Source organism: Neoarius graeffei, chromosome 8 (genome assembly GCF_027579695.1).
Source record: "Neoarius graeffei isolate fNeoGra1 chromosome 8, fNeoGra1.pri, whole genome shotgun sequence".
Lineage (NCBI taxonomy): Eukaryota > Metazoa > Chordata > Actinopteri > Siluriformes > Ariidae > Neoarius > Neoarius graeffei.
The window spans coordinates 7,483,077-7,505,391 of record NC_083576.1 but is presented as its reverse complement, the minus strand read 5'-3'; the positions used below and the strand labels follow the sequence as shown (position 1 = coordinate 7,505,391).

At 39.0% G+C, this 22,315-nt stretch overlaps 2 protein-coding genes across 2 annotated transcripts; both read left to right on the top strand.

Annotated features, from left to right (window-relative positions):
* The first annotated feature begins 343 nt into the window (after window positions 1–343).
* Window positions 344–2,878, top strand: LOC132890334 (uncharacterized). Its single transcript, XM_060927144.1, has 6 exons — window positions 344–424; window positions 721–1,101; window positions 1,287–1,403; window positions 1,501–1,590; window positions 1,698–1,732; window positions 2,639–2,878. The coding sequence occupies exons 1-6, from the start codon at window positions 382–384 to the stop codon at window positions 2,750–2,752; spliced, it is 780 nt and encodes a 259-aa protein (XP_060783127.1). The 5' UTR covers window positions 344–381; the 3' UTR covers window positions 2,753–2,878.
* Window positions 2,879–13,106: 10,228 nt separating this feature from the next.
* Window positions 13,107–15,342, top strand: LOC132889998 (uncharacterized). The gene is made up of 6 exons (XM_060926798.1): window positions 13,107–13,192; window positions 13,530–13,895; window positions 14,050–14,142; window positions 14,759–14,881; window positions 14,985–15,010; window positions 15,143–15,342. Exons 1-6 carry the CDS (start codon window positions 13,150–13,152, stop codon window positions 15,278–15,280), a joined length of 789 nt encoding a protein of 262 aa, XP_060782781.1. The 5' UTR covers window positions 13,107–13,149; the 3' UTR covers window positions 15,281–15,342.
* The last annotated feature ends 6,973 nt before the right edge of the window (window positions 15,343–22,315 follow it).

Genomic DNA, 22,315 nt, shown 5'->3' with positions numbered 1-22,315 from the left:
GTTTGTCCCAGATCATCATGAATCTGTAGGGAAGATTTTGTACAAACAAGTTGAATAAAGACAGCAATTAAAATAATAACAATGAGGTGTTAGTGTCAGCACACGTGAGGGTAAAAATAATTTTTCTTTTCAGTGCAAAACCGAAACACAGATATGGAAAATACAATATGGGGCAGATGTAACTACATCAGAATACCACGTGCTTGTTTATCATGACTTTTTTTTTTAAACAACCAATCACGTGTCATACTCTGGGACGTCCTTAGTGCAGAGTGTCTTTAGTATCAGGATAAATTCAAATCAGGCTTCGAGCACATTCACATTCTGTTCATAAATGAGACACAAACACTGTCGAATTTATAAGAAATAATTTAAAAAAACATGAAAACCTTCTGGATTTTGAGTTTCATCTGCAGCACCATGTGTAAGTAATATGAGTAATCTTAATTTATATTCATCTTCATTATTGCTGAATAATTTCTATTTAGAACATTATTATTATTATTATTATTATTATTATTATTATTATTATTATTATTATTATGACCTGTTGTTTTAAAGCACTTTTGTGAGCTGAATGTGGAAGTAACTTTCTTAAACTTTGTTTAAGGTTTTAGTTAATAACCCGGTGTTTATTAATATCTGAAATACTGTACATTATTATGTGTTGTGTTCTGCTTTTTTGCTCTACCTTTCAATGTTTTTTTCTTTTTTCTCTAGATCCAGTCCAACCCGGGAGACGCTGGGTTGCTGCACAATCCCTCACAGAGTCAGGAGTTTATCAGCCTGATAAAGAGCTCAGTGTGGATATCGGAGACTCGGCGACTCTGCAGTGTTGTATTTCTGAAAAAGTATTTGGGATGATCGCCTGGTTTAAGCAACCAAACAGAAAAAAGCCTCAGATTATAGTCAGGGTGTATAAAAGTGCTGGAGAAAGATTTTCCAATGAATCCCAAAAGTCACGTTTCCAAATAGAAAGATCTTCAAACTGCTTCAATCTGATCATTTTAAACATCATTCAGTCTGATGAAGCCATGTACTACTGTGCACTGACGGACTCCAGCCTTGTGTTTGCAGATGGAACTTATTTAAAAATTAAAGGTAGGATTTCCACTAAACTTTCTTAAACTCCTGGTTTAATGTCGTGATATTTTTCCTTATTATCATTAAAATGTTCAACCTGGAAGACAAATAATCCTGAAGTAGTGAAATGTTCACTGTGTTTTCTTCTTCAACTACACTGAGTTACAGACTTTTAGTCAGTGAATGATGATAAATGTTTCCAGGTGAACATGTTACTATTGAATCAGAAACATCTAAACCAGCTCTGGGTGATAATTCAGTGGGCTGTGAACCAACACTGCATGGAAACAGCACTAACATGAACACACAAGAGAAAACAGGTCAGATGCCTGATAATTCATTATTAATTAATCATCCTTAATCCATAATATAGTGAAATAACATTCTCAGAAGTGACCAGATCTCTCCACTCCTCAGTGCTCGGTTTGGGAACGGCTTTGGGTTTGTGTGGGCTTCTGATTTTCTGTCTCATTTATTTCTTCCTGAGGAGAAGAAAATGGGATAAAAGTAAGTGTTTCTATCATTAAATTATAGTAATAATTACTTGATAACCACTAATTAATAATAATCTAATGAGTGATTTTTTTTTTATTTTTTATTTGGATCCTCTGTAGAAGTTTCTCCAGGAACAGGACAGGTACATGTGCAGGTAAGTAAAGACTTTTTGCTTTGGGTTGTATTTAGTTGACAGGAATTACATTTTGATTGATGGAGTATTTCTCCACTCAGAAAAAAAAAAAAATCTGCTCAGTGCTCGTCCTGTTGTAACCCGATATACATGTACATTATATAATCAATTACACCATCACCTTCCAAGTAGCACAAACATCAGTGAAGATGAACGATCACAAATCAGAGCTTTTCACAAATCAGATGTTTTAGTTGCTCCGAGTCGACTATAAGCCATGTACGACGAGATTGAGTGGAATAACTGTTTTATTCACTCCTCATTCACTGGATTTTGGGAAACAGAGCATTTTTATTTATTTAATTTTTTTACAAATTTGATACATTTGATTAAAAAACAACCTTTACACATAACATCTGACAAAATCATTTCCGCTTAGTCGGACTTCTTAAAAACCTATCGCTGGCTGCACGAATTGACTTTAGTGTTGTTTTTGTGTAGAAAGTGCCGTCTTGCTGTCGTGCCGAGGTATAGAACAGCTTCATACATTTATTTAATTCTTCCGTGGACATTTCAGTTGTTTAATTTTCAAACATCTTTGAGCTTTTGAACCAGTCTAAAAAAAATCAACAAGTTTTATTGTGTAAAGATGACGAATGTAAACAAAACAGTGAAATGACAGGAGCAATTTTTGTAAAATGCGATAATAATTCTTAAAAAAAGATAAATTTTTTACCATGAAATACTTTCATTCCATTTTTTGTTTTAATATTTTTTGGGAGATTTGTTTTCGAGTAGAGTTTTTATTTTATCCTCGGTTGGTTCAGCAACACGCTCCTCCATTTTGTTTTTCTGTACTCATGGTATATGAGCTGATATCCTAGTAGTAGAGTAGCCAAGTGAATTAAATCTTTCTTTTTTTCTCAGGAATCTGTTGGTGACAGTTTGACTTATGAAGCTTCACAGATGTTGAAGAGAAAAGTTAAACCTGGAGGACGGGATGATTTGGTGTACTCTCATGTGATGTATGTGGAACTGTAATATTTATCATAAAAGACCCAGAACACTTTAGTGTTGTTGTTGTTATTGTTTTTGTATAAATGAATATTTGTAAAATAAATGTCACACATCTGAGTGTATATTGTATCTCTCAATGTTCTCATTGCTCTCTGCGACATCCATCTCCAACACTTGTTTGTAAAAATAAATGTCGTACTTTTACTCTGAGCTTCATGAATGATTTTGATCACTGAATAGAAAATCCAGATCATCCAGATTGTTCAACATTAGATCTCGACTCTGAGTGAAGTGACACACTGGAGACTTCAGCGTCACCCAGACAGCAGTGTCAGAGACAGTTGAGCGATTGAATGTTCAGCACTCAGGTTCACTTTCATGTGCATTATTACATCCTGTTCATTGTGGTTACAGCATTTTGCACAAGTATCTGTTGGCACATCACTGCGCTTAAACAGGAAGACTAACAATAGCTCACAACTGACCTCAACTGTCATCCAACAGCAGCTTTGACCAACGGTGAAGTGTGTTCAGCTCTTCCAGCTCTTTCATACTGACTTTCATACACTGGGTTTCTTTCAATAAGTTGTAAATTATTAATTTAATGTTTATTTGTGGTTTGACTTTTAAGTTCAGAGTTAAAGATAATAAAGTGGTTCCTTTGAGTGATCAGGTTGATAAAATACATTAAACTGTGATAATGATGTCATTTACTTTTCATTTACTTTTACGCTCAATTTAATCTATGAATTCATTTTCTAATTTCACTTGTCTATAAAGTTAAAACAGTTCTTGTCTGTGTCTTGGTGATATTTTTCAACTGCTACTTTTCATTTTTTTCTAAACTGTTCATCTCCTGCTGTAGATGATCTTCATCACTACTTCAGTTCACCTCACTGCTCAACTCACTTTCACTGCCTTTGTCTCTTTTATTGCTCTGGTCTTCATCTCTTCCTCAAAATCTTCATCACTGCTCTCACTCTCACTACATGACGGACCTGATGGAAAGGTTTCTCCCAACACCCTTCATCCTCAGCACTTACTTTTGTGTTTTTTTGTGTAATTTTGTGTGTAGAACCAGATGGGTGTTAAAACAGATGGGAGACATTTCAATTTGAATTTCTACACTGAAATTCTAACTACATCATTTTCCATATTACATCACACAGTACATAATTATTAAACTGGAAACTAATTCTACAGAAAATATATTTTTTTAAATGTCCTGAATCAATTCAACAGTTAACAGGACCAGGAGATATTACACTTCCATACATTTTGCCACAGATATGGAACCAATTTCACAATCAGTCATCATTCCTGAATAATCCATCACATATTGTATCCATCTTGTCCCAGGCTACAGCTCTCACACAGCTTTTCATCAGTCGTCCTACGCTGCAAGGCTGATAAAGAATATCTGGATCACAAAATGGTGGTGTCATGATTAGCACTGTCACCTCACAGCAAGAAGGTTCTGGGTTCGAGCCCGGTGGCTGACGAGGGCCTTTCTGTGTGGAGTTTGCATGTTTTCCCCGTGTCTGTGTGGGTTTCCACTGGGTGCTCCAGTTTCCTCCACAGTACAAAGACATGCAGGTTAGGTTAGGTTAACTGGCTCCTCTAAATTGTTCATATGTGTGAGTGTGCAAAAAGGAATGGGCCACACAACCAAACACAGTTTACCTCAAGCCTGGATCGGGGTCGGAAGTGACATTAACGGAACACAAAATACATTAAATATTTTATAGTGGGCCTGTTAAGCATAACAATTGTGCACAAAATGAAAAAAGCATGAAACTTTCAGAGTTTGTTCTTGAAGGCATAAGCTTTAATTTGAGACGTGGAGGCATTCTCAGTTTGACCTCTGGGGTCAGCTAGAGGTCATTGACCTCCATGATGGCACATTTCTATGCATGAAATTAGAAAAGGCTGTATCTTAACATCTAAATGTGATGTAAATGTAAAATAAATGTGTTTTTCCATGTTACTGGGCATGAAAAAATCATATATAATACTGATATTCCTCTTAGGGGTAACTTCAGGGGTCAGGTAGAGGTTATTGACCTTTGAAATTTGAAGCTTCTATGCATGACATTCTAGACGGGTGTATCTTAGGATCTAAATGTGATAGAAATGTGAAATTAATGTGTATTTCCTTGTTTCTGACCATGAGAAACCCATTTTTGATACTGATATTACTAAAGAATACTGATATTATTAAAGAAAGGAAAGAAAACACACAAGGGTGCACTTGTACTACTGAGTCTACTGTTTATTTTCCCATGCTGCTGAACAGTGTTGGGAGAGAGTGAGAAAGAGAGAGCAGCACACAGGTTTTGAAGGTTCCAAGCGTGGGAAAACCACACCCCTTGCCCCACTCTGAACCACGGGAAAATAATGGGCTACGCACAAAACATGAACATGAAAATTCCGTTGAATCTCTACCTCTGCTAGACTGACATATAGTTATTCCTGTGAATTTAGAATTGCCCTATCAATGTCCAACATTAAAATGACTGAAAATTAAACTACAATATACTGTATTCTTCAACTCTAGTGCAAATGAGAGCAAATGCTCCAAAACATTACTCACTTTGAAATTATCAATGGAAATGGGGCAACTGTGTTCAGCTTCTGACATAGTTTGTGACCACTGGAGATGTTTTACTTATCAGAAATGAGTTGTGTCATGTCCAGAAACATGGAATCATATATTAACTTTACATTTACAGTATTTCACATTTTAATCCAAAGATAGATTGTTTCTAATTTCATGCTTAGAAATGCATTATCGTGGAGGTCAGTGACCTCTAGCTGACCTCAGAGGTGACTTATAAAAATGATATCGGTATTAGAAATTAGTTTATCATGGCCAGAAACATGGAAATACACATTTAGTTTACATTTCTATCACATTTAGAACCTAAGATACACCCATTTCTAATTTCGTGCATAGATACTGTATGCATTATGCTGGAGGTCAGTGACCTCTAGCTGACCCCAGAGATGACCCGTAAGAGTAATACCAGAATTAAAAATGGGTTTCTCATGGTCAGAAACAAGGAAATACACATTAATTTCACATTTCTATCACATTTAGATCCTAAGATACACCCGTCTAGAATGTCATGCATAGAAACTTCAAATTTCAAAGGTCAATGACCTCTACCTGACCCCTGAAGTTACCCCTAAGAGGAATATCAGTATTATATATGATTTTTTCATGCCCAGTAACATGGAAAAACACATTTATTTTACATTTACATCACATTTAGATGTTAAGATACAGCCTTTTCTAATTTCATGCATAGAAATGTGCCATCATGGAGGTCAATGACCTCTAGCTGACCCCAGAGGTCAAACTGAGAATGCCTCCACGTCTCAAATTAAAGCTTATGCCTTCAAGAACAAACTCTGAAAGTTTCATGCTTTTTTCATTTTGTGCACAATTCTTCTGATAATAAGAGCTTAACAGCCCCACTATTAATATAATATAAACATGTAATGCACTCTGCTGGCTTGATAAATATTGCTTAATATTCAGGATGGGATTGATTAATAAATAAATAAATACATTCCAGACTGATGAGAGTAATTAATGATGATTTAATTTTTTTTTTTTCCCCAGAGTTTGAGATCAGTGAGAAGTGCAGTGTGTCGCTGTCCATGGTGTTGAAACTCCTGTAACAAAACCAATGAAGTTCACTGACCAGAGCAACATAAACAACACAACAATCAACAACAAATACAAATTCTGATGAATAATTGAGGAGCACATATTAATGTACAAACAAATGTGTCAAACAAAAACAAATGAATAAATAAATAGTCCAGCACTGTCTTCCAATCAGAAGGCCGAGTCTTATATAAACATCATTTCTGAGTTACTAAACTAGGTAAGAAGGGGGATTTCCCTATTGTGAAAACAACAGAGGAATTACTCTCCACTGTGTTGCATCCAAGCTATTCCAAATCATCATCATCACGAGATTGTCTGATGGAATCGAAACCACACTCCGTGAGAACCAATGCGGCTTCAGAAAAAAACGTTCCTGTACAGACCAACTCTTTTCCTTAAGAGTCATAATAGAGCGTGCTCTTGACTATAATCTACCACTCTACATTAACTTCATCGACTTCAAAGCTGCCTTTGACTCGGTAAATCGTGAATACATCTGGTCTGCCCTGGAGCACTACGGGTTCCCAAACAAGTATATCAACATCTTCAAAGCCTTTTACTGTAACACCGTGAGTGCAGTGCGTGTCGAAGACAATTTAACAGATTGGTTCAAGGTGAAATCCGGGACAGGGCAAGGCGATATCCAAGCCCCTTCAATCTTCAACATTGTCCTGAACTGGGTAATGGAACAAGCCATCAATGAGAAGTCCATATCGAGTGGCTTCTTACTCCAACGCCGCAGGAGCTCACGATACCCTGCTATCTTTGTTACTGACATGGACTACACCGATGACATAGCTGCCCTGGATAGTTCCGTTGCTGGTTTACAAGAAACCACCACTAACATCAGGAATTTCGGCAAGGTAGCCGGCCTACAGATAGGGGTCAACAAGACCAAGATCATGCTCATCAGTAAGTTTCACAACCAGCGCCCCTACCACTGGTCTGAGATGCTAGATCTAGAGGTTGATGGTGCACACCTGGAACAAGTGAACCACTTTTGCTACCTTGGCTCTACGATCTCCAGTGATGGATCTATTGACAAAGAAATTAACATGAGGATCGGCCTAGCATCTAATGCCTTTAATGCCCTCAATAACATCTGAAGGAACAGAGGAATTTCTCTCTCCAAGATTAAATTCTACGAATGTGGGGTCATAACACCTCCCTTATATGGCTGTGCTACCTGGGCTCTTAAACTGCAGCAGTTGCATCGGCTGGATGCCTTCCATCATAACTGTCTGCGTCGTATCCTTAAAGTACGATTTTATGACCACATTTCTAATGTGGAAATCAGGAATCGCACTGGATGCTGTAGTCTGGGTATCACCACTAGCTACGCCTGCCTCCTATACTTCGGTCATGTTGCCCGTATGCCTGATGGCAGGCTTCCTAAGTTTTTACTAGACTGGATCCCCTCCCATGGTTCTCGCGCTGCTGGATGCCCAAGACATCATCTAATAAAAGCCATAAGCAGTGATCTAAAGATGTTCCTAGGAGAAGATTGCGATATTGAGTTGGGGAAGCGCATCGCCTCAGATCGCGCAAATTGGCGGCGTCTCCTAAAGTCCGCCAAATCTCATCTGAGTAATTGTGAGCAGGCAGACCCGTTGAAAGACGGATGAAGACCTGATCAAGGTACGAGGTAAGGTATTTCTGAGTGGTGTTTGTCCTCTCCTGAGAAAAGGTGGGATTTGAAGGCAGCATAGAGTGTCTCCTTCTCAGACAAGACAATCCCATAATGCACTTCACCAGACCAGAGATCTGAAATTTGGATTCAGTTCAATTACATTTAAACTCACAGCTTTCTCCAGCAGCGACCAAACAACTGTTTACACAAATGATTTAACTCTACACCAGTTTTAACCACTAGGAGGCAGTGTCCAGCTCTGATAGTCAAATCTAGGTGTAAAAAAAAGTTGTAATACAATTGACTTCTTCTTCTTCTTATTCAGTGTCTTGTTTATTTGATTTACTGTTCAGCCTTTAGTCCCTTTTATAACTGATCTGTTTCAGGTCACAGAGCAGGACATGACTTTGCTGTTTACTTCTGGGATTTATGAGATTTTATTTATCAAAAATTACAGATAAGACTCAAGACTTTCTAGATTTTATTTAATATTAAAGGAAGGAGTCTCCAGTGTCAGTGCATTGAAACAGTCAGAGATAATGACATTTTATAATGAAATTAATCAATATAAATTCAGATATAACATGATACAGATTTCCCAGCATGCATTCATAATAAAATGTTATTCCTTATATATCATTAATAATAAACTACACAGACAAAATGAGTTGCTCAGCAATTGCAGTGTTTAATGTACAATACAGAACATTACAGTGTCAATAGTTTGTGCACCCTGATGAATCACCATGATGGTCAAATTTTGAGGTGATGTTTGTTCTTCATGAGAAACAGAACACCACACGGACACGCCCATGTTCCAGGATGGTCACTCTCAGGTGAACTGAGGGTCAAATCCGTGCCTGTTATTACCTCAACCGCGATGGAGTAAGTGGGGCGAAGTATTGTAATCAGTGAGGTTTGTGTTTGTGTCTGACTGTTAACAATCTAGCGTCTAGACAGTTGCACCAGTTGACTTCAAATTTTCAGCGTAGGTGGGCAATGGGCCGTAGATTATCTGATTAAACTTTGGGTGTAATCGGGTCAAGGTGAAGGTCAAGGTCACCGGAAAGGTCAACCTTTTGGTCAAAATAACATATTTTCCATTATAACTCAAAAACGGTTGCCAATAGACAGACGTTTACTGTTATGAGCATATAGGAACTCCCATATGGCCTTTCATTTGGCACCATGATCTTTGACCTTGAGTGACCTTGAAAGGTCAAACTCAAAGTCACAGATTTTCAGAGGGCTATTACTTGAAAACGGTTGATGGTAGACAGGTATTTACTATTTCAACTTATAGGAAGTGCCATATAGGCTTTCAGTTGGCATTATGACCTTTGACCTAGAGTGACCTTGAAAGGTCAAACTCAAGGTTATGGGTTTTCAAAGGGTTATAACTTCACGCCGATTGACTTCAAATTTTTAGGCTAAGTGAGCAGTGGTCCGTAGATTATCTGATTAAATTTTGTTGGTGATTGCCTCAAGGTCACTGGACAGGTCAAAGTCTTTTTTTGTGATAACTTTCTTCAAATGCATCATTTTTGACTTCAAACCAAAACACAAATGTACATCTTTCATTTCTGCTTCCAAACATATGCTGCATGGTGGGGTAGCTTGGACAATCTCCATAGCAGTTGGGGTTAAAGGTCGGGGAGTCAATGTCATTGGTCAAAATAACATATTTCCATTATAACTCAAAACCGTTGCCGATAGACATATGTTTACTCTCATGAGCATATAAGAACTCCCATATGGCCTTTCATTTGGCACCATGATCTTTGACTTTGAGTGACCTTGAAAGATCAAACTCAAGGTCACAGATTTTCAGAGGGCTGTAACATGAAAACAGTTGATGGCAGACAGATATTTACCATCATCAACTTATAGGAAGTGCAATATGGGCTTTTATTTGGCACCATGATCTTTGACCTTGATTGACCTTGGAAGGCCAAATTCAAAGTCATGGGTTTTCAAAGGGCTATAAATTTAAAATGGTTAATGATAGCCAGATGTTTACCATTATCAACATATAAGAAGTCCCATATGGGTTTTTCAGTTGCCACCATGACCTTTGACATTGAGTGACTCTGAAATGTCTAACTCAAGGTCATGAGTGATCTTTGTTGGTTGACCTCTCCTGGGGAGGGTAACGATGGTTTTGAATTTCCTCCATTTGTACACAATCTGTCTGACTGTGGATTGGTGGAGTCCAAACCCTTTAGAGATGGTTTTGTAACCTTTTCCAGCCTGATGAGCATCAACAACGCTTTTTCTGAGGTCCTCAGAAATCTCCTTTGTTCGTGCCATGATACACTTCCACAAAAATGTGTTGTGAAGATCAGACTTTGATAGAGCCCTGTTCTTTAAATAAAACAGGGTGCCCACTCACACCTGATTGTCATCCCATTGATTGAAAATGCCTGACTCTAATTTCACCTTCAAATTAACTGCCAAACCTAGAGGTTCACATACTTTTGCCACTGACAGATATGTCACATTGTATAATTTTCCTCCATAAATAAATGACCAAGTCTAATATATTTGTCTCATTTGTTTAACTGGGTTCTCTTTATCTACTTTTAGGACTTGTGTGAACATCTGATCATGTTTTAGGTCATATTTATGCAGAAATATAGAAAATTCTAAAGGGTTCACAAACTTTCAAGCACCACTGTAGCTTGTACTTAGTGTATTTAGCTTGCAACATTTATTGCGCCCACTTTACATCATTCCTTCTGGACTAGACGGGGATGGAGTGAGGTACGCCATCATAATTCTTATTAATTTTACAAATGTTTGCAAATTTTGAGCTTGAACTTGCCTCATGTTGCTGACAGATAGATTTCATGCCAAAGCAAAATTATATTCAAAGGAAAAAAAAATATGGAAAAGCCTAGAAATAATCTGACATGGTATTTGTTTAAACTAAACTTATATTATAAAAAGATATATTAAATAATTTGCTGATATTCAAAAAATATATATATATTTTCACTCCTGGACACATGTTTAAAGTAACTCCTCGAGATATTTCCCCCCGTCCCCAAGTTTAACTAATAGTGTGTCATGTCAGCACCAGAGTCCATTCCGCACTCCGATTCCCAGAGCACGCAATGGCATCGAGACCTGACCGCTGCAGACTCCAACTCTGAGAAACCATCACATCAACCATCACAAACTCTCTCCTGACTGTTGGTTCAGCTACATACTGATTGCACACAACTGGACTCACTCACACAATCACCAACAATGCACACACACACACACACACACACACACACACACACACACACACACACACACACACACACACACACACACACACACACCACAGAGACTTTGCAAAGTGTACTCTATGTGTTGGTTAAGCTTCAAGGTGTGACCAAGTCTGTTTATTTTCACAAGTGTTATTCTGGTTTTGACTCAAGTTCTGGTTTCCTGTTTTCTTGTTTGTTGATCACCTGATGGGAAGTAAAGACTTCATTCCGGCCCTTAACTCAAGTTCTCAGGTATCTCTACTTTGAGTATTTATTTTTCTGACAACTTTACTTTCACTTCAAACACTTTAACACAAATATCTGTCCTGTCTCCTCCTTACATTTTCAAATCAGACTTGTTACTTTAGCTTTAATGGAACTGTCAATTATAATTATTGACTATTTTTATCTATATAAAATGTCGCCTTATATCCAGAAGGTTCTGAGTTTGAACCTTATGGCCGATTTGGAGTCATTCTATGTTGAGTTGGCATGTTCTCCTCATGCTTGTGTGGGTTTCCTCCGGGTGCTCTGGTTTCCTCCCACAGTCCAATCACATATTTATGGATGAGGTCAACTCGGCTCCTCTAAATGGTCCATAGGTGTGAATGTGAGTGTGAAGATGTTCAAATGTTGATGGTGCGATAGATGAGTGACCTGCTCAGGATGAACCCCGCCTCTAACCGGAAGTCATCTGGGATTGGATCCAGCTTCCTCCACAACCCTGTGGATGGACTGAAGTTCCGTAGTTTGAATGCTATTTACAGGTCTTTTGTTTCATGAGAACTAAAAGGCAAGAAGCACCACTGATTTTTTGCAATCTGTTTAAAAAATCAGGTGCTATGTTTCACAGTGCAGTCAAGGGTTTAAACAGCTCAGATTGTAAAATAGATAGATAGATAGATAGATAGATAGATAGATAGATAGATAGATAGATAGATAGATAGATAGATAGATAGATAGATAGATAGATAGATAGATAGATAGATAGATAGACATATATTCAAACTTTGTAAACCAGAATCGGTGCCATGTGTGCACCATGTGAGGTTTATGCCAACACTTGTTCTTACTGAATAAAGCCATCCTGTCTCACAGAACAAAATGAAGCCACCTCTCGAGACGACGCCATTCACTCATTATGAATACATAATGATTTCATACAGTTTGACAAACTAAAGAAAATGAGGGTGGATGTCACACTCATTAATTCTTGAATTCATATAAATACTTTTTTTTTTAAATATTTATATCTAAACTAATAAATTAACAAAATACTATAAATATTCATATACATATGGTATTGAATACACACACACAATCATACATATATATATATATATATATATATATATATATATATATATATATATATATATATATATATATATATACACAACAATGTAATATAAATATGAATATTAAAAAAATCTACTTTTCTCTCAGTTTATTACTGATAATATTATTTCTCATAAAAAAACTGCCCTATCTTCTCCTTTGATTTCTCCAGTTTTCCATGAATACTTTCTTGAGATGTTCTACAAGAAGAAATAAGAAAGGATTTTCAAGAAACTACAATGAAGCACACATGTGAGCGAGTGCGTGTCAAAGTAAACCACATTTCCATTTTGAGACCTTTGTCAAGGTGACAAAAATGGAACAAAAAAAAAAGTGAGCTGATGTTGAGAAAACCATGTGGCTGCTGATCCTGTCCAACCAATCATGTCATATCCTGGGGCGTGTTCAGTACAGAGTGCCGAGAGTATAAATATAAATTCAAAGCATGCTTCAAGTACATTCATATTCTATTCGTCAGTGAGATACGAACACTAGAATTTCAATGTAATGAAAAATGGCTGGTTTGTGGATTTTAGTTTTGATCTTCAGCACCATGTGTAAGTAAAATGTCTCAGCATTACGGCTGACTGATTTAAATATTGTCTGATGCTTATTTTCATCATTATTGATGGTTTCTTATTATCACAGAGTACTAAAAAAAACCTATAGAGACTAAAACTCTAAACTAGCTTAGTGTGATCTGTAAAAGTGATCAGTAAAAGTCTTTAGATTAATTTTGTAAAAATAAATAAATTAATAATAATAATAATAATAATAATAATAATAATAATAATAATAATTATTATTATTATTATTATTATTATTATTATTATTATTCCTGGATATTGTTATTTATTTATTTAAGTTTCCCAATTAACACATTTGCTTTTCTAGGCACAATGCAAACTGACAGACTCTGGATTGCTGCACAATCCCTCACCGACGCAGAAGTTTATCAGCCTGATGAAGAGCTCAGTGTGGATATCTGTGGCTCGGTGACTCTACGGTGTTGTATTTTCCAGAACAAAGGAGGAAAACTTTTCTTGGTTAAGCAACAAAATAAAAAAACGCCCGTGTTTATCGCTGGACCGTTCAACCCTGCTGAAGAAACGTTTCACAGTGAATTCCAAAATTCCCATTTTCAGATTAATAAAAGTGGAAACTGCTTCAGTCTGATCATTTCAAAGGCCACGCTGTCTGATGAAGCCATGTACTACTGTGGACTCACGTTTTCATCTGGGACTCAATTAAAAGTAAAAGGTAGGATTTGGACTGAAATGAACCGTGTGACTGGCTGAATGTAGTAACACTGTGCTCTATATTACTGTTTGTATGAGTTTTAGTGAGAGTGATATTCAGACTTTTAGATATTAATGATAAATATTGATATGTGCGAATGTTATTATTGCATCAGGAACATTGAAACCAGCTCTGTGTGATAATTCAGTGGCATCTGAAACAATGCTGCATGGAAACAGCACAAACATGAACACACAAGAGAAATCAGGTAACACTGCTGGTGTATAGTACTGTGCAAAAGTCTTGGCACCCTTTTCATACAAACTTTGTTATCGATTCCTATTTTATGACTTCTACATTACTGAGTCAGCACAAAAACATTTTAGAGTTCCAAATGTTTTTTGTTTGTTTGTTTTTTTGTTTTCCCAGCACAAAATTAAATGCTACAGGAAAAAAAATGTATCTGAGCAGCATATTCCATAAGAGTGCACTTTTCAGATAAAAAAAGAAAGCATAACGAAGGCTACTGAGTCAAAGTGTCCAGAAGAACTGTGTCTGGTTCTGTAAGATGCTCAGTAAAACCTACAGCTCATTTCCTTATAAAACTGTCCTCACTGTGCCTGAGACGACTATTTTTTTTTTTAAAGCAAAGGAAATTTCATCTCACACCAAATACTGACTTTGTTTCATTTTTTATGGTTTACTGTTTTTAGTATTTTTATTTTTTATTTCATTTCATTATTTTTAAGCCATTTTTGGTCGACAGCATTTCTTTACATCTCTGTAAGACTTTTGCACAGGACTGTGCATGTAAGAAATATACATACATATATATATTTCTTATCATCTCCCATAAACTGTTCATATCTTCCTAACATTCTCAGAAGTGACCAGATCTCTGCACTCCTCAGTGTTCGGTTTGGGAACGGCTTTGGGTTTTTGTGCACTTCTGATTTTCTGCCTCATTTATATCATACTGAGGAGAAGAAAATGTGAAAACTGTAGATGTAAGTGTTTTTGTCCACCAATATACTTTACCTCACAGCAGTATACATATTTAACTATTGTTGACCATCAGAAAGACTGATAAGTGTGTTTCTGTATTAATAGTGAAGGCTTCTCAAGGAACGATGGAGGTACGTGTGCAGATACATAAACACTTTCTGCTATAACTTTTATACAGTGAGTGAAGTACCCGTATTGTCTGTTTTTTACTTTGAGCTGAAATTCTTATTTTGTTTTTGCTTTGATATTATTATTTTTTCCAGGAACATGAAGCTGAAACAGTGAATTACGCAGCTCTGAAATTCTCCAAACAGGAAGCCAAAGCTGAAAAGAGAAATGCTGGTTCATGTGATGAGTGTGTGTACTCTGGTGTGAAGAAAACCAAACATAACAGAACATGAAGTAACATAACACACAGTAACACTACAAATACATCATTATGATTCTTTATTTCTTTTTTTCATTTCACAATTATAATAGTTTATTTCTAAACATAAAATAAATATAGAAATATACCAAAAGGAAAAAAAAAATAATCTTCGGTTGATTTCCAAGATCTGATAAGAAATGTTCAATCAATTTTCCTGAAATTCAACATATTAGATAAACTACGATGCAACATCATTTATTCCATATCCATTTTTAAAATATCTCCTGATGCCCCCCCCAGAGTTTGATTCTTTTTTTCCCATTCTTTTTTAAAATTATTATTATTATTATTATTATTATTATTATTATTATTTAACTTGAACTTTGTGGAGATTTTGTGGTGTCAATCATCTACCTCTGAATTTTATTGAATACACAATAAATGTAAAAAATCAACTTAATTAAAAATGTTCCAAATGCATTCTCTTAATCATCATTCTGAATAATGAATATATTCTGAGTTTCAACAAAAGTAACCTTTCAGTGGATTTTCAAAAAGGATGTGTGTTGGACTTAAATCTAAGTTGTATCGCTCACCGTTGTGCTTGTGTTCCGGCAAAAGTGAAAGGACAGAAAATCATATATCATGTATCAATGTGGTGCCCAGAACCTGGAGATAATATTGTTCAGAATTAAGTGTTGAGTAAGGCTCGCCCCACACGAGAGGATAATTGGGCTGATTTTGGGTCCAGTTCACTCCATCTGATAATCCTGGTGGCGTTCCTGATTCAAGCCTGGCCGGAACTGAATATCAACCCAAATAATCCTGTAATGTGAGGTCTACAGACACAATCTTATGGTCATCACCTGGATCTGAGTCTCACTGATTTCAAAGCCAGGGTGGGTTCCAGAAAGCAGGTTGAACAAACCCTGAGCTTGACCTTGAACACTAGACTTCATTTTCAGTTCTTGCTATGGGACATATATTTATTTCTAGAAGCAAAAATACTGTAAATGACAGCAGAAAAAAACAGAGAAGCTGATAATCATATCTGTTTACAATAATCTGCGAAGGCATATTCAATAAATTTGCTTATATTCAATATTTTTTCCTGTGTTTATTTCAAGTGTGGATAATTAAGCATAACTAATGGAGAACATGTGAATAATACATTTTTGCAAAACATAACATTTTGTGGCCTCATTTGTGTGACTATCTTTAGCTGAAGAGCAATTTCATTAAAGATGGAACAAAAACATGATTAGAAATATTTCATAATGGTTGGGGGTTGGCCTTAAACATAAGTCAAGGACTGTGACAGCCACATTAATTGGGGAGGGGCTTGTTTTATTCACTCTGTGGCCGTGTTTCCAGCACGAGTCAAAGGACACCAGGGCTCAGATAGTAGTGGGAGGTTTACTACCAGTATTAGTGAGAAATCAGTGATTGTGCAGGGGATTATGACAACAGCAGTAAGCAAAAAAAAACAAACAAACAAACAAACACTGATGTATTTAAGGGAAGCCTTTAGAGAAACAGCTTTGGGACCAGAAGGTTGCTGGCTCGATTCCCTGGACCAACAGGACTAGCTTAAAGCATATACGCAGAACCATGACCTCACTTTTTGTTTATAAATGCCCTGAGACCTCAAGAATGGCACAGGAATAGTTTTAAGCGTTAACAATAAATCTATTACAGTAATTTTTACGATTAAACTGATTTATATAGGTAGCGGTCTGAGTGAATGACCTTGATGTCCGTAACGTCACAGCAGGAAGTCTATCGGTCTCATTGCCACTTCCATTATACTAAAACACAGAGCTGACTGCAACTCCGATCCTCCATTTTGAGCTAATTTATCGCCATGCCATGTAGATGTATTTTTGGCCGGTGCAGCAACATGACAGAAGGTGGATTTATGTTGCATTCATTATCCAAGAATTTTCAAACTGCAAAGACTTGGACGCGTTTTGCAAGAATTCACGGGCACATTGGGCACCTATGAAGTGGTCTCTACTCTGCTCCGCACATTTTACTGAAGACTCATACGAAACCTCTGATCTGTTGAGGAGCGTTGGCTATAAGCCCATATTGAGAGGGTGCAGTACCAACAATTAAAGAAAAAGAAAACTACAAGAAAAGGAAAGTATTTATTTATTTATTTATTTATTTATTTTTTAAAGGAAAGTGAGTTTAGTTGCACCAGTCCTCCCAGAGTGAGCTGAGGGTTGTTGCTAAAACCTGGGATGGAACCGGATGGAACATATCGCTCAGACAGTGATCTCCCTGCAGTTGTTGCTAAAACTGGTGACATCCCGCTCCATCCCGGGTTTTTGTAATTTCCTGAGCTGAGTAATAATGGCAGACTACACAGTATGCAGAAAAGTGAATGAGTGGAGCAGATAAACTGGATATTGCTGCCATCTTGCCCTTACATGGAAGAAGTGAATGAATGGAGAACTGAACGAACAAATGAAAGTCAGATTGTTTCAAAAACAATCAGCCTTCAAGAAGCGAGAACACAGATGGGTAAACTCTGACTCTCATTTGGATAAAAAAAACAACAACATTGTTTACCTGCATTTAGATTAATACATGGGACTTGTATTGTGTGTTTAAGTTCCTGCTATAAGATTATTTAATTAGCTTCAGAAAGTGATTGTCTGAGTTCATCTGATTATTTACATAATTAGCCTTTTACGTTTTATCAGTGAAAATGCATGCATGTACTTATATGTTGCATAAGTTATAACACCTATCCTGTTTTAATGAGAGTCAATTCACAATCAGTGAAGTCAAATCAGTCTTAGTTGAGGAAGTCGGTAATGGTATTTCTTACTTTCACCATAATTTTTGCATACAAGAGTCAGGGATGGGGATACTATCCACTCAGAAATTTAATTAAAAATTAGGGCTCTGTGCATCTCCTTTAAGTGCCGTTGAGCAAGATGCCTAACCCCAAACTGCCCTGGCAAAAGTGGTGGCATACCTTGTGTCTGATTAGCCAATGAAAAACTGATCAGTTCAGGCATTGAACCTGATCAACTGAAATGATGGTGCAGACTTCATCACCTCATAACACTGGACCATCATATCAAAATAAAACATTTCAGAGAATATGAAGATGAGAGAGAGAGAGAGAGAGAGAGAGAGAGAGACAGAAGGAGAGAGAGAAAATGAACACAGGCTGTGTTTGATGTGTAATAGTTAACAACTCTGCTGTTAAGTTTTGTAGAGGTTGCAAACACAGTGGATGTCCGAAAGGTCATTTCAGTCCCAGGAATTTAAACCTCTTTCAGTCTGAAGTTCTTGGAGCTGCTAAAGGCCACGAAGGTTACTCTTTAAATCAAAAACGTATAGGGAAATAAAATGCTCATGAACTCAATTAAAAGTTAGATCGATTCATATTCTAGCATATAGACATTTTCATGACATTACGTTACATGGCATTTAGCAGACAGACACTCTTATCTAGAATGATGTACAACAAGTGCAAAAGTCAGGTACAAAAAGTGCTGAACCTCTAGATAAGAAAGTTCTCAGGCCAATTGAACAAGTGACAGAATCACACTTAGTGTGATTGTGGCAGCGGGGGTGTGGCCAAGCAGCAGTCTGTGAATGGAGGGTGGGGTCGGGGAAGGTAAGTGGCTAAGTCATTCTACCTGCTGTCAATTAGTGTGGGTGTGTTTGTTACAGGGATGGAGCATAAAAGGAGAGAGAGAGCAGAGAAAAGGAGCTCTCTCCCCGACCACAATGCATGTGTGAGTGAGTGAGTGAGTGAGTGAGTGAGTGAGTGAGTGAGTGACAGACAGACAGAAGGGAGGGTGAGGGCGGAAGACCACAACGCTGACGAGATCATTGATCTGGTGGCACTGGAGCAGTTTGTCTCTCGACTTCCGGAAGGAAAGGCGGAATGGGTCCAGTGTCATCACCCGGCGTTGCTGGAGCAAGCCATCGAGCTGGCAGAGGACCATCTGGAGGCGGCTCTGACGGCAGGCAGACGAGGCATCTCCCCTTGCTTCTCTTCTCTCTCTCTCTCTTCTCCCACGTCTCTCATCCCTCTCTCCACCCTGTTCCCCTGCCACGGAGGTGGTGGCTGGCTCCTCCCCAGCCGGCCCGTCACACTCATGTCCTCCCCTCTCCCTCTCCTGTGTCTGTGTTGTCTCCCCCTCAGGTGAGTGACACCCATAACACCAGTGCAGAGGAAAAGCCTGGGCTGGTGTGCTGGCGCGGCAGGGAATCAGAGCATCTCCAGGGTCAGAGCTCTGCACGGGAGGTGAGTGCTGTAATCTGGATCCCCAATGCAGCAGAAACCACCCCCGATTGGGCGTATTGCATACCGGTGAGTAGTCAAGGGGCTACATATCATGCTTTGGTGGATTCTGGTTGTAATCAGACCTCAATTCACCAATGCCTGGTGCAAGGTGAGGCACTGGGGGGAGCACAAGTGGTGAAAGTGTTGTGTGTGCACAGAGATGTTAACCATTACCTCTAATGTCTGTCCAAATTCTATTCCGGGGCCAAATGCATAGAATAAAGGCGGCGGTTAGTCCCCGTCTCACCCTCTCGTTGATTTTGGGTGCTGATTGGCCAGAATTTAAAAAAACTAATGGGATATTTAAAATGTAGTGGGTCCTGCACTAGTAAGTCACATCATATCCTGGTGTGGCATTGACTGGAGAAGCTGTCACAGAGACGTCTAAGTCAACACTGTGTCAGAGTGAGGAGCAGCCCACTCCTCCTCCCTCTCTCAGGGAGTCCTTTGGGGATTTCCTGTTAGAGCAGTTGCAAGATGAGACTCTGTGGCATGCGTTTGACCAAGTGAGAGTAATCAATGGTCAAACTCTTCAGCCAAGCGCAGCACCAACCTTCCCCTATTTTGCCATTATTAAAGATAGATTGTACCGAGTGACACAGGACACTCAAACTAAGGAATGAGTAACCTAGTTGTTCATCTCAAAGAGCCATAGGGAACTCCTATTCCATGCGGCTCACTTTAATCCCATGGCTGGACACTTGGGGCAAGATAAAACTCTAGCCCGAATAATGGCCTAGTTCTATTGGCCAGGGATTCACGCAGATGTCCGTTGGTGGTGTGTGGCATGCCGTGAATGCCAATTAGTAAATCTCGTGGCCACTCCAAAAGCACCTTTGCACCCTCTTCCTCTGATCGAGACCCCATTTGAGCGAATTGGGATGGATCTCGTGGGGCCATTAGATCGGTCGGCATGGGGATATCACTTTATTTTAGTTCTAGTGGACTATGCAATGCGATATCTGGAAGCAGTGCCTCTCCGCAATATCTCAGCAAGCAGTAAAGCAGTATTGTGGAAGCGGTCTTCCGCTTTATCTCCCGGGACGGGATTCCAAAAGAAATCCTGACAGACCAAGGCACTACATTGATGTCACGCACACTGCGCAAGCTGTATAGGTTACTGGGGATAAAGTCTATCCGCACCAGTGTCTATCACCCACAAACGGATGGCTTAGTAGAGCGATTTAACCAAACACTTAAAAACATTATCCAGAAATTCGTAAGTGAAGATGTGCATAATTGGGATAAGTGGCTTGAGCCCCTGGTATTTGCAGTATGAGAGGTCCCACAAGCCTCCACAGGGTATTCTCCCTTTGAATTATTATTTGGGCGTAAGTCGTGTGGCATTCTGGATGTGCTACCGGAAAACTGGGAGGATGGACCTTCACAGAGTAAAAATGAAATCCAGTACATTCTTGACCTGTGCGCAAAACTCCACACCCTCACACACCTAACCCAGGAGAATTGGCGGCAGGCACAAGAACGTCAAAGCCAGCTGTATGACAGGGGCACATGCCTTGGAGAGTTCATGCCAGGAGACAAAACGCTCGTATTATTGCCCACATCGAGTTCTAAATTAGTTGCCAAGTGGCAAGGGCCCTTTGAGGTCACACGGCGAGCCGGGGACGTCGACTATGAGGTGAAGCGAACAGATAGGGGCGGGGCACTGGAAATCTATCACCTCAACCTTTTAAAATGCTGGAATGAGGGGGTCCCCATGGCATTGGTGTTGGAAGTCCCAGAGAATGCAGAATTGGTGCCAGAGGTAAAAAAGATAACATCTCGGACCACTCCGGTCCCTTGTGGAGACCACCTCTCACCGGCCCAACTCATGGAGGTAGCAAAGTTGCAGAAGGAATTTTCCGATGTGTTCTCGCCCCTTCCTGGTCATACCCACTTCATAGAATACCACATCGAAACGACCCCGGGGGTGGTAGTGCATAGCCGCCCTTACCGATTGCCCAAACACAAGAACAAGGTGGTTTGGGACAAACTCAAGGCCATGCTCGAAATGGCATAATCGAGGAGTCCCACAGTGACTGGAGCAGCCCAGTGGTCCTGGTTCCCAAGACTGACGGGTCGGTCAGGTTCAACCGAAAGGTCAACGCGGTGTCTAAATTTGACGCATACCCAATGCCTCACATTGATGAGTTGCTTGATCAGTTAGGAGCTGCTCACTTTTATTCCACACTGGATCTAACAAAGGGATATTGGCAGATCCCCTTGACTCCTCTATCCCGAGAGAAAATGGCCTTTTCCACACTGTTTGGATTACACCAATGTGTCATGCTCCCTTTTAGGTGGTTTGGGGCACCCGCTACATTCCAGTGGCTTATGGACAGGGTCCTCCGACCTCACGCTGCCTACACAGCCACCTATCTAGACGGCATCATAATTTACAGTAATGATTGGCTGTGGCACTTGGAACACCTGAGGGCCATTCTAAAGTTACTGAGGCGAGTCTGCCACATAGCTAACCTGAAAAAGTGTATGATTGGGCAGGTGGAAGTACGGTATCTGGGGTTCCACTTGGGCCCTGGGCAGGTGCGTCCCCAAATTAACAAGACCGCAGTGATTGCGGCCTGCCCTACGCCCAAGACCAAAAAGGAGGTGAGACGGTTCTTGGGGCTGGCTGGCTATTATCGTAGGTTTTTACCTAATTATTCGGATGTCACCAGCCCGCTAACTGATCTCACGAAAAAGGGGGCTCCAGATCCGGTCCAGTGGAAAGAGCACTGTCAACAGGCCTTC

Coding starts and splice junctions, on each gene's coding strand:
- LOC132890334 (XM_060927144.1), top strand. CDS start 382: ATGAAAACCTTCTGGATTTTGAGTTTCATCTGCAGCACCATGT. Junction 1,102..1,286: donor AACTTATTTAAAAATTAAAG/GTAGGATTTCCA, acceptor AAATGTTTCCAG/GTGAACATGTTACTATTGAA. Junction 1,404..1,500: donor GAACACACAAGAGAAAACAG/GTCAGATGCCTG, acceptor TCCACTCCTCAG/TGCTCGGTTTGGGAACGGCT.
- LOC132889998 (XM_060926798.1), top strand. CDS start 13,150: ATGGCTGGTTTGTGGATTTTAGTTTTGATCTTCAGCACCATGT. Junction 13,193..13,529: donor TTTGATCTTCAGCACCATGT/GTAAGTAAAATG, acceptor TTGCTTTTCTAG/GCACAATGCAAACTGACAGA. Junction 13,896..14,049: donor GACTCAATTAAAAGTAAAAG/GTAGGATTTGGA, acceptor TTATTGCATCAG/GAACATTGAAACCAGCTCTG.